General features: G+C 38.7%; 1 protein-coding gene across 1 annotated transcript; it reads left to right on the forward strand.

Annotated features, from left to right (window-relative positions):
• Positions 1 to 342: 342 nt before the first annotated feature.
• On the forward strand, positions 343 to 12,006 carry LOC307157817 (uncharacterized protein). Its single transcript, XM_079869767.1, has 10 exons — positions 343 to 713; positions 1,480 to 1,604; positions 1,743 to 1,857; positions 2,130 to 2,192; positions 3,189 to 3,243; positions 3,420 to 3,509; positions 3,704 to 3,821; positions 3,949 to 4,056; positions 4,144 to 4,311; positions 11,762 to 12,006. Exons 3-8 carry the CDS (start codon positions 1,851 to 1,853, stop codon positions 4,000 to 4,002), a joined length of 387 nt encoding a protein of 128 aa, XP_079725893.1. The 5' UTR covers positions 343 to 713; positions 1,480 to 1,604; positions 1,743 to 1,850; the 3' UTR covers positions 4,003 to 4,056; positions 4,144 to 4,311; positions 11,762 to 12,006.
• Positions 12,007 to 12,335: the final 329 nt, after the last annotated feature.

Raw genomic sequence — 12,335 nt, forward strand, 5'->3', positions numbered from 1 at the left:
TACTGCTTATGTTTGTGTGTCTTTTGTGTTTTCTATTTGTTAAGACGAGTGATATCTGACTTTACAGGCAGAGGGGGAGAGTGAGTGTGTGTGTGTGTGTGTAAATGGAATTAAAGGGGTGGTAAAACACAATTTCACTTTTCTAACTTTAGTTAGTGTGTAATGTTGCTGTTTGAGTATAAACAACATCTGCAAAATTACAACGTTCAAAGTTTAAAGCAAAGGGAGATATTTGCTTTTAAAGAAATCAATTTCTAAGAACTACAGAAAACGGCCGGTAGGGACTACACGACATTCCTGCGGGCTTGCTGACATCACTAAGCCCAATATTTACATAAACCCCTCCTCCGAGAATATTAAATAAGGGGGGTGACAATTTTATATTGCTTTGGAGAAGAGTTGTTGTGGTATAGTTAGTAGGCTGGACTGTTGTTGCCGCAATGCCGAGGAGACGTTGTTATTTTCATCCGGATTGCATGTCCACTTTGTTCAACCTTCCTAGGGACAGGGGAGTTAGAGATCAATGGTTGAAATTTATTTTTAACTCGGTCCCTCTTAATTATTACCCAAATCTCGCTATCTGTGCTGCACGTTTTACGGAGGAAAGCTTCCACAATCTTCGCGAGTTCAATGCAGGATTCGCAAAACGGCTTGTCCTTAAAGATGGAGCAGTTCCAACTTTAAAAACAGAAACTGTTTACGGGCCACAACCTGTAGGCCTAAGTATGATTTGTTTTTCGTCGTTGTGTTTTCCTGTAATAGTTCATATTGTTAATTGTACGTTGTAGCGAGGAAGTAAGCGAAGGACAACGCTGTTTGGCTCCACAAACCAGTTTGTTAAATGCTAATTCATGCTTATCCGACAAACACCTACAATCTTCTGTTTAATATCACCAGCGCAGCGAACTGGAATGTTTGTGGTTGTTGCCGTTTATGTGATCAGTGTAAATTATTCTTTGATTATAGCTTTTATGTATTGTTTATCTACATGCTTGTTTTTCTACAGGCATGCTAAACATGGTTTTGTGTTTGATTTGGCTACTGTTGTAAAGCCAATGTTTAGTGTTCGTATTGGGTTAGTTCTGGCGACAAATATTTAGCTACAATCGTTCTAAATATACAAAAGTAACAGTGTCATATAGCGATCACAATAGATCAGCAGTCTTAAAAAAACATACCTTTCTGAAACGTCCTTTAACAGCCGTTCTTGAACAGGTTCTGCTTGATCCTCTCCGCTAACAGCCGTTCTTAAGGGGGGGCTTCATAGACCCCGGAAATCATCCGACCGTTTTTACAAGGAGGGACAGAGCAGTGTAGAATAATGGTTAAATATGTTAAAGATATTGTGAATTTTAAAAAACGAAGCATGAACACATGTTACAGTGCACCCCACAAACACAATCAAGCCTTCGAAAAAAGGTATTTTACCACCCCTTTAAGCTTTGAATAGAGGGATTTGATTAGCTTTGTTTTCCACAGGTCTTATTGTGTAAATTGATCATTAACCACTACCGTGGCGAGGTCTTCGCCTACCCAATGTTTTTACAGAGGGAATTGTTAGAGAGGGCCAATGTCACTTTCTTCCGCATGGATGTTGTCTGCAGGTAATTTTTCTCTGTCATATTGAAACTCTGTCAACCTACTGTACATTAAATGACAAGTGCCTGATTTTTTCAGTCGTTTTATATTGATGGCCTGGCAAAGTGTTGGTTAATGCTTACTAATGCTGTGCTTCTTTTTAGGTACTGACCATACCTAAGCAAAGTGACTGAAGAATCATCAGATCTTCAACCGCTGATGGAAATGTGGCCATTTCTCAGTGCGATGCATGCCAAAGCTCATACAGCAAAATGCGAGGTACCTCAAATTACTGAAATTCAGATGCAACAGTAGCCAGCAGGCAGCTAATGCAAAAAGTCGAGCAATGATTGTTTTTTATTATTTTAATCTGGTATTGGTGGCAATATACTAAACTCTAAGTCTGTGATTGTGATATCTTGTGTAGTATATTATGCAGATAAAATATGACATTTAATGTGAAAGTGATTTTAATATGCACATAATCCATGATTGCATAACATTAGATTTTTAAAGTTATGGTATGAAATTATTCCAACATTATGTTGCAGGTGAAATGGGGCGGCAGGAATCAGGATGGAGCAGGAAACACTGTTGGAGAGGAAGTCGAGCAAGTATGTTATTACTGACATTATTGTAACTATGTAGATATAAGAGACTTCACTGATACATTTATGTGAGAGACAAGGAGAGTGTGAAGGATAAAGTACATCAGGGTATCAAACAAAGATCTATGCTTGCTCGAATGACCATCAGAGCACGATCTGAACTGTAGTTGCAACACACATTATGTCTGAGTAAAACGTGAAGTCAGCAGTGGTGGTGTATGCATGATGCATCACTATTTCAAGCTATGTTCCCTCTGAGCTGCACTATTTAATTATATACTCTCTTTTGAAACTGTTAGGTAAATTCAGTCTCTGCATTTAACCTATCTGTGAATTAGAGACGCACATACACAGCACACAGTGAGGTGACACACACTAACTCCTAACCACTAGAGCAGTGGGCAGTCAGCTGCTGCGGCGCCCGAGGAGCAGTGAAGGGTTTGGTGCCTTGCTCAAGGGCACCTTAGCCATGGATGTGGACGGGACAGCGATGTTCAACAACTTTCCCCACCCACTTTCACTTTCCACACAACCACTTTCCTCCTGGTCGGCATTCAAACAAGTACCATGCCCAAGGCCCTAACCAGTAGGCCATGGTTGACTTTCCAACCTACCAGTAGGACCCCATTTGACACACCAGCCTGGTGACAGTGCACAATCATCAAGTTTCATGGGATTCTATGAAGATGCAGAATGTCACAGCTCTGGCATGCCATAGTGAGGTTTTAAAATGTAGACCCAATTGGCGAGATCCAGCGTTGCTCCCAGCTTTGAAAAATTGGGCTCGATCTTTCCAAATTCGCTGTCTATGGCTATGGCTGAAAGGGTGTGGATAGTTTTCTTTCCATGGCATTCTAAGGTGTATAGCTAGTTGACAATAAGATATTAGTTAAACAATAAGTATGGCTACATGTTCACATATACATATGTTTTTGTTTATTTGTTGTTGTTTGTTTGGTAATGCAATATAGGAATACATTAATTTCTGTATTGTTTATCTAGGTAAACAGCTTTCTCTCCAGGGCAGCTCTTGTCACAAAGTACATGACAAAGGCAGGTTGGTATGACACATTACAAACCATACGCTATGATGAGGTATTTCTGACTTCTAAAATGTAATTTTCCTGTTCTCCTTGCACTAAAGTAATTGTTGTGTTAGGTTGTGTCTAACTGCAATGGTCTTTCCCATGTAAATTGATCCAATCACACATGCAGATTTATTTTTTTAATCAGGGAGAGAGAATATGCTCACTCAACAGGCCATGGGGTGGAACAGAAAAAAGACAGAACCTTCACAAAGTCTTGGCCCGCAGATACATCAAAGTAAGGACATTTCCCAATGGTCCTCTTGCCTGGCACAACATACATTTTAACAACATACAGCGTAGCTGGAGTCCATCCATTTGTAATAAGCTCATTCATCCATTCATTTATAAACTGTAGGTGAAGGAATTTCTTGATCCCGGTATTGGCTGAAAGCTTGCATGATATTTTTTTTATTTTTGTGTGATTTAAAGATCTCCGAGAGAGCAAAGCTGGAAGCTGCCAGCTTTAGTGATTTCCGCCAGAAGAATGACATCACTGAACAAACAGCACAGCAGTGGGTGTGTGATGTTCAGCAGTGGGCAGTCACAGGTAAATCATGCGTAGCGCTCAGACTTTTCACAAATACAACTGTTAATTACTTTGTTCAAATATGAACTACATAAGGTGATCAGAAATTTTTAAATGAAACAATCGCTTAATTGTGTTACCTATTTAGAGCCAGGGAGCACAACAGAACAGGGAGCAACAGAGGATCTCAGGGCTGAGATAGAAAGTATCATAGTGGCCCTGCTACGCAAGAAGCAGGACCTCAATCGTCAGAATGGTTGGTTGACTGATATTCAAATGGCACATTGCAAATGCAAACAAACAAAAACTGTTTTCCTGATAGTTTTCTTATTTCACTTTGCAGATAGCAACCAGACAAGACAAGGAAACAGAAGAAAAATAAGAGAATTAAAAAAAAAACTGAAACAAAAGAGCCTGCTGTACAATGCTATTGCAGAGGATACAATTGATGAGGAGTTGGCCTCCAATTTGAAAGAGGACTACATCCTGCCTTGGGAGAGACGTGAGGATGGTATGGTAGTCCTGACATGTTCTCTAAAATGTATGCCTGTCTGTCTGTCTACGGCAGGGTTCACCAATCTCGGTCCTGGAGGGCCGCTGTCCTGCAGAGTTTAGCTCTAACCAGCTCCAACACACCTGTTTGAAAGTTTCTAGTATGCCTAGTGAGACCTTGATTAGCTGGTTCAGGTGTGTTTAATTGGGGTTGGAGCTAAACTCTGCAGGACAGCGGCCCTCCAGGACTGAGACTGGTGAACCCTGGTCTACGGTATTGCAATGAAAATCTCTCTCTCTCTCACTTTTTCATATTTCAATCAATTCCCTCTACCTAAAGGTCACTCCTTCAGGTTAAAACGATCTCTTTTTGACCAAATGATGCGAATTAGATGCCTTGAGGAGGAGCAGAGCATCCTGGTGAAGGAGATGATGATAGTCCGGTATAAAGAAACGTGACGTAGGCTACAGACAGATAAAATAAAAACATTAGGGCTGTAATCTCCCAGTCAATTTATTGGTCGATATGTTCTGGCTCAACCATAATTCTGTCAATTTTTTGCGTGGAAAGCACTAATTGCTAATGGGAGTGTTTTCAGAGCACCGTTTCACAGGTCACAGTCTGTCTTCAGAACCCCCCCCCCCCCTTACAACCTCGTTTCACAACCTCGTAGCTCGTGGTCAATTTACCTTGGATGGTTTAGACATTATGACTGAAAAACAATATACTACGGAGAAAATGAATGGGATTTTGCTGGTCTGTTGGGGCCCCCCTTGGAGGGCGGGCTTGTTTCAATTGAAACGGGTGAAACATAGGTAAGGCCGCCTCAAATTGAGCTTATGCTTTATTTTTCAGTTATGCACTTTATTTCGTTTCTGCTCGTCTTGATCTGGTTTGTTAATACATTTTTTTATTTATTAAAGTGGATGTGCCTTTTGTGTTTAAGAGTAAAAGCTTTAAGTTAATAGTCTATTCATGTCTCAACCGCAAAGCTGAGCTCATATGTTTAGCCTCGCTCTGGCTAAAAATTATAGTGTCTGTCAGTTATTATAATTCATGACAAAATCAGTTGTCTAAATTATTGCACATGATGCAACGCTGTCAGAGCCGACAGACTCGTGTGTCGTTTTAGTGCAAAATAATTAGGTCAAAAACAATTTAATATACTGCAAATAGCCTACTAGTTTGTTATGTTTATTTATAATTATGACCGCCGCTAGCGTAGCTAGCGAAAGCGGTCATATAGGGATTGTCAAAGTTTTTTTTTTTTTTTTTTCCCGTCACCTTACTGAATTTTTCGTCAACGATACCAGGGACACCGAAACACCGGGGAACATGAAATTTGGTGGGCATGTAGCCCCACTAGACTTCTACGGAAAATTTCGTTTGGTCCCCGGGGGCCACTCCCCCCCCGCGCTGGGCCCCCCCAAACCCAAAAAAATGCAGTTTTTCCTAAATAACTACCTGAACCGTGGCACCGAGGATGAAGAAATTTTTATGGTATGTTGGTCTACTAGACTTTTACGGAAAAATTTCGTTTGGTCCCCGGGGGCCACTTCCCCCCTGCGCTGGGGCCCCCGTAAATTTTTCGTCAACGATACCAGGGACACCGAAACACCGGGGAACATGAAATTTGGTGGGCATGTAGCCCCACTAGACTTCTACGGAAAAATTTCGTTTGGTCCCCGGGGGCCACTCCCCCCCCCCCCCCCCGCGCTGGGCCCCCCCAAACCCAAAAAAATGCAGTTTTTCCTAAATAACTACCTGAACCGTGGCACCGAGGATGAAGAAATTTTTATGGTATGTTGCTCTTAAGGGCCCACATCAACCTAGCCCATAATCACTCATTTGTGATTTGCGCCCCTCCCATAAAAAATGAAAATGCAATATTATTCTGCTTTAATCGCCCCTATCTTCAGTGGAGATGTTCAGAACTGCACCATATTTCATGTGTATGATTAACTTGACATCCTCTGGGGGTATCCTCTGCTAAGTTTCGTAGAATTTCATCCATGGGGGGGTATAAAATAAATTCATTTATGTGCACATTTAGTGACTGTACACTCATCGGCCTGTAGATGGTGCTGTTGAGCGAAGGGTTGCTGGTTTAGGATGATACTGTCACACACACACATGCAGGAATACAAACAAACGCAAGCATGCACACACACTGACATCCACACGCACAGACACACACCCATACACACACATACAAATCCACATGCACAGACACACACACACAAACACACACGCGCACACATGTACGCACACATACATACACGCACAGACACATACACGCACAGACACACACACACACAGACACACACACATACACACACACACACACACACAGACAGACATGCACATACTACTACTTTTTTTAGGTATATACATAAACACGCAATACAGCCAAATTACTCCACGTCATTTATTTTTGTGGAAAGCCAGTGCAGGCCTGAGCGGCGGTCATATTTTGTACCGCGATGCGGTACATCTAGTTCATTTAGGAGGACAAGGCTACCAAGTACTGCGCAGCTAATTAATCTAACAGGGTTTTTTTCTAACATCATTTTTAGTAAATTTTTTGTTCAAATTTCTGGACTAGAAACGCAACTAATTTGACAATAACAGCCTTATCATACACTCAACCCAATGAAGCCACAGGCCCAATGCAAATGGGTAGTTGACAAATGGCCAAGAAAAAGTACTTTTTTTGGAAAACATAACTTTTTAAGAAAAAATACATATATTTATGGAGTATGAAAACTGCAGTTTCAGAAAATAGTAGTGGTCACTCATTTTGTCAATGACTTCACATATTTTTTTTCACGTTTTCACTCAACAGTACTGTAAATGTGTCCTATGGTGTGACATTTAAAAAGTACTAAGAAATTATATTAAATAACAAAAAAATACTTGAGACAGAATTGTTCACATTATTAAAACATTATTTTCTTAAAGTGATATTTATTTTACATGAAAGTACTAATTAGAATCATTTTCACCATGGATAGATGAACCTGATAAACTTTTCCCTACGAATGTCAATAAAACTTTAAAACGTTGTTTAGCAAATGCATCTATACTCCCATGGGCTGCAAAAATCAGCAACTCCAAGTTTAATCAGTGCCATTGCAGGGTTTTTCCTGGTTTAAAATGAGGCAAAGGTGGTAAAATCCAAATAATGTATTTTAATAATAAGGTGATTAAATTTGTATTTTTCGTAGGTCATATAGCCTAATGTGTTTTCCAACATTATTTTTGTGGGTGGAGCTCAGTACCTCTAGGGGGGTCCAAGCAATGACCCCCATAATAATTTTGTACATTTTAAAATCTGTTAAAGGGGTGGTTGAGTATAATTTCACTTTTCTAACTTTAGTTAGTGTGTAATGTTGCTGTTTGAGCATAAACAACATCTGCAAAGTTACAACGCTCAAAGTTCAAAGCAAAGGAAGATATTTGCTTTTAAAGAAAAGGACTACAACAAACGGCTGGTAGGGACTACAGGACATTCCGCCCCCAGGAACACGCAGTTCATGTTGAGAAGAGGAAAAGTTGTTGTATAAGAGTACATTTGTGAGTCAGCTCAAACTTTAGCATCCATCTTTTCACATGCAATAGATGTCACTCTGTGTGCATCTCACAACAGTTCCTATACGAGCGATTTATAGATTACCATGACAGAATATGCTAATTGAAGATAGTTAACTCCACATCAGCAACATAAATTCATCAACTAACCATTCAGAGACGTCCTGTTGCATTCTACATGTTGTCACTTCTTCTTGAGTCTCTCCATCTTTGTCTGACTCCGTTTTAACATTAAAGTCAGAACAGTTTCTGTCATTTTAGTGTGTCTGCGTGAGGTAAACAGAGCTGCTAACACACACGAGCTCTTGAAACCCCGCTCTCTGCAGCAGCTCATTTGCATTTAAAGGGCCAGGCACAAAATGGTGCGTTTTTGCAAACCCTCAAAAAGTGACAACTTTAACTTGCTATATAAAATTATCTGTGAGGTATTTTGTGCTAAAACTTCACATACACACTCTGGGGACATCAGAGATTTATTTTACATCTTGTGAAAAGGGCATTTTACCACCCCTTTAATTAAAATAATTAATCCAACCGCCCATATTCTTTGTTTATATATCTGCATCAGATCATCACATTACAATTATTTAATTGTGAAGCATAATAATACAGTAACATATCACACTGAAGTAGGCTGATTTAAAGTGAACATTTATTTAAATTAAAAGTTCTTCTTTTGGCAAAATTACATAATTCCATTATATCCTAAACAGAGGCTTTACTCCCTTCAAACTTAAATTGTCAATGTTTCATTACATCACTGTTTGAAAACACTCTTATTGAAATAATTTTTTGTACCTTTATAAAGAGCATTTTTCCCCTAATTTTATTAAATGTATGCTCTAAATTTCATTTCAAATTCTTACATTTTATCCATACATTCAATTAAAATAAGACACTAGACCAATCAAATTAAATTAACATCGAAAAATTATAACTGCATTAAATGAGATTATGAGATTGTTTTAAATATTTTTTGAAAATACAAATAAGTTGAAAAGAATGATACTTTGAAACTAAACCGCCAGTAATAGGAAGCATGCAATCATCTTAATGAGCAAGTCATTGAGTTAAACATTCATTCAGACAATTCGTTCAAACTAACTAACTTATTCAGAATGAGGCACTTTATGAATGAGTAATTGAATCTTTGACTCAAGTGATTCGTTCAAAACGCTGAATCATGGCTGAGTGTTGCTGTGAGATATGCCATGGTTCTTTTTTCTATAACTATTTTCACTGCTGAATAGGGGAGGCTGAAAACCCATGTGAATGAATTTTAATTAATCAACTTTAATTAATCAACTAACATTTGTTTTTCTCGCAGGAACAACATTTATATGCTTTTAATGTTTCCAAACTCTCTGGGGAAAAACTTGTGACTTTGAGTGTATGTGTCTATGGGTAAAAATAACATAGTTTTGGGAAATTAAACTATGCAGTCTGTTAGAATCCTGTGATTAACAAATTAAGTCATTAGAACCTTGTGATAAGTAATCACAAGATCAGAGTTTGCTCTACCTAGTAACAGAGGGGTTTGCATATGAAGAACCAATCAAATAGTGGGGAAATTATGTAATGCAGCCTGACATTTATGTCATACCTGTATAAAAACTGTTGTATATGTATTTTTCGGTGGGATTCTTAATGGAATTTGTCTGAGATCCTCCGGCCTTGCTTCTTGGGAGAGATTCCCTGAGAACTGCTCGGGAAGATCTCCTGGCCGTGATTAAAGCATTTAAAGGACATTTGCAGGTCTGTTTGTCAATTTATTCCTGCGCAGGAAGCTAGTTTAGGGAAACAAGTTAGTTAGAAACTCGGCCATTTGTCGACTGAAGACGCAAGAGCTAGAGTAAAACATGAGTAAAAAGAGTAAAACATGATCAGTTTACTTGCACTGAGGCACTACTAGGGTTGGGAACCGAGAACCGGTTCTTATCCAGAACCGGTAGTGTTTTTGAAAAAATTCCGGAACCGTACGAAATTCCTAAGTTTCCCAAAAATTCCTAGGTTCCAAAAACGGTTCTGTTGCGCTGTGTGGGTGAAGTGCTGGGAGCTTATCCTTTAATGGCGTTGTCTCACCTCATATTCAAATAGTAATGAATGCACTGAAAAGCTCTCGCGCTACTCAAATACGTTTATAGAGAGAGAGAGAGAGAGAGAGAGAGAGAGCTGCACGATTATTCTTTAAAAGATCTCGATTCAAACACCCACACGATCTTATTCCTAACTTACAAAAACCTCACCCCTGAACATTCAAATCTGTTTGCGCTGTCGCTGACCCAGAGAGAGCAGTTGTCAATATGAACAGCTTTACAATCACAGTATCGATATTTCTGTTACAAATATTCAAATAATCACAGAAGTACTGAGATAAAAGTTTATAATTAGAGTATAAACACTGATGTCTACGGTAGCAACCAAAAGAGTAAATCACCTTTTGAAAGTCGCTGCCTTCAAATAACGAGTGTAGGCTATCGATTACATCTGATGCTTCAAAACATTCATAAAGACGCAGTCCGTAACTTTTTTGTGTTCAGAATTTACAAAATACAATTAGCGAGTGCATCATGAACTTATCCTGAATTACTACGTTAAGCCTGCAATAAGCGTTTATACTCGGACTATACTTTAGACTGGCGGATCGCAGCCGCTGCGGAGTAGCCCAGTACCTGCGTGACTCGTCATAGACAAAAATAAAATAGTGAGAAGTAGCTCCGGCAACAATGTTCTTCTGCAAGACGCATGCAGTTCTGTCTATTAACTGCTAGAGCGCTGATTTATCCAGTAATGAAACAAGTCTTTATGAATCAATCATTCAAAACTATTTAAAAAATAATCTGTCCTACACACATCTTACATGGGTGTTCAAGCATATTCTACCCTTTCTGAGAGGGTATTCTCCACTGCTGGAGATTAAACAATAAACTATAGGAGAGGTCCCAAATTATTCTAGAGAATGCAGAAATTTTTATTTTCCTTCAGAAAAACTAATATTTTTTTGCAAAAATTTCTTAACAATATGTTGAATTTGTTGACATGACCAGTCTGTTAAACTCATTTGACAAGAAGGCTATAAGGAATAAACACAAAAAGGATTGTGGATTTTTCCCTTACTACTATTTTTTATTAGTTGTTTTAATGTTTTTTTTTATTGAATGGGAACCGGAATCGGAACCGGAAAATTTCTTATGATTCCCAACCCTAGGCACTACAGCGATCCATCAAATTACATTGACAAGCGCCAACATTTTTATCTGAATTTAATAACAAAATGGACCGAACCTAAATGCAAATAATTTTTCATATTAAAAGGCACCTGCTCTGTCTTGTCTATCAGTGTAAGTGTCCCGTTTGCGCAGTGATTTTTCTCTACATGAGAAAATGCATGTGTGGCGTAAAAGTGAGTGAAAATTGTAAATTGTGTTAGTCTCAAGCTAAATGAGTGAGAGTTGGCAGCCCTGCTTTTAGAAGGGCATAAATCATCACCAGCGTTCCTCCTTCTGCCACGCTTCTCCTATGAGGATTGTATACATTAGACAAGTACAAACATGCTTTATGCAGCATATACACATCATTTTTTTAAGGAATTGATGGAAAATAATGCACATTTGAAAAAAATCTCATTTCAGATCTATTTTTCAAAGTATTTTGAAATGCCTGCAATAACAATATTGTGCATATTCATTACCACGATTTACAATTACCAAGTACCAGCACACATCTACTATCTCAATTAATTACTATATAAATATGAATATTTAAATAAAATAAAAAAATTATACAAATCTCCCATTAACTTTGCTTGTCCAAATGTTTTTTTCCAATAATCAATGAACATAATGTACTTCAATTATTAACATTTTATTCATTACAGATCACCAAACTGGAGGCATTGGTCTACAATGGACATTTCCAACACAACAGTCACCATAAGATAAAATGACTGTGAACTAAAACCTGCTGCCTGGCGGACTCAACCGGAACAATTACACTGTCCTTTTGGGACTCCCAAATTAACCTAGTTGATGTAGGCAAGTCATACTCCTTCACAAATTTGTCTACCAGAAAATTAAATGACAAGATCACACTCACCACTACACGTACAAACACCATAACGCCAATTCACATGCCTACTACTACTGATGACACCCAAACTCCTCCACTCACACTACACACAATAACAGCAGACATCACCGGTGCAGCAATCACCATGAAAAAACGGTGCCCCAAGTGTCATACCGCCCAACATGCCTTGTCCAAAAACGACAGTTTCCATCGTTGCACTACATGCAAAATACTGCGAAAAGGTACCACTTATATAACTAAATGTAGTGGATTTGTTACAATTGAACGAGAAAATGAAGAAGTATCTCTATCTATAACAAATTCACTTCTGACAAACTTTATCAACAAAGAAAACGACGTAAGCACTATGGACAGTCAGGACA

This window comes from Squalius cephalus, assembly GCF_949319135.1.
Source record: "Squalius cephalus genome assembly, chromosome: 4".
NCBI lineage: Eukaryota > Metazoa > Chordata > Actinopteri > Cypriniformes > Leuciscidae > Squalius > Squalius cephalus.

Coding starts and splice junctions, on each gene's coding strand:
- LOC307157817 (XM_079869767.1), top strand. Junction 2,193..3,188: donor TTGGAGAGGAAGTCGAGCAA/GTATGTTATTAC, acceptor TTGTTTATCTAG/GTAAACAGCTTTCTCTCCAG. Junction 3,510..3,703: donor TGGCCCGCAGATACATCAAA/GTAAGGACATTT, acceptor TGTGATTTAAAG/ATCTCCGAGAGAGCAAAGCT.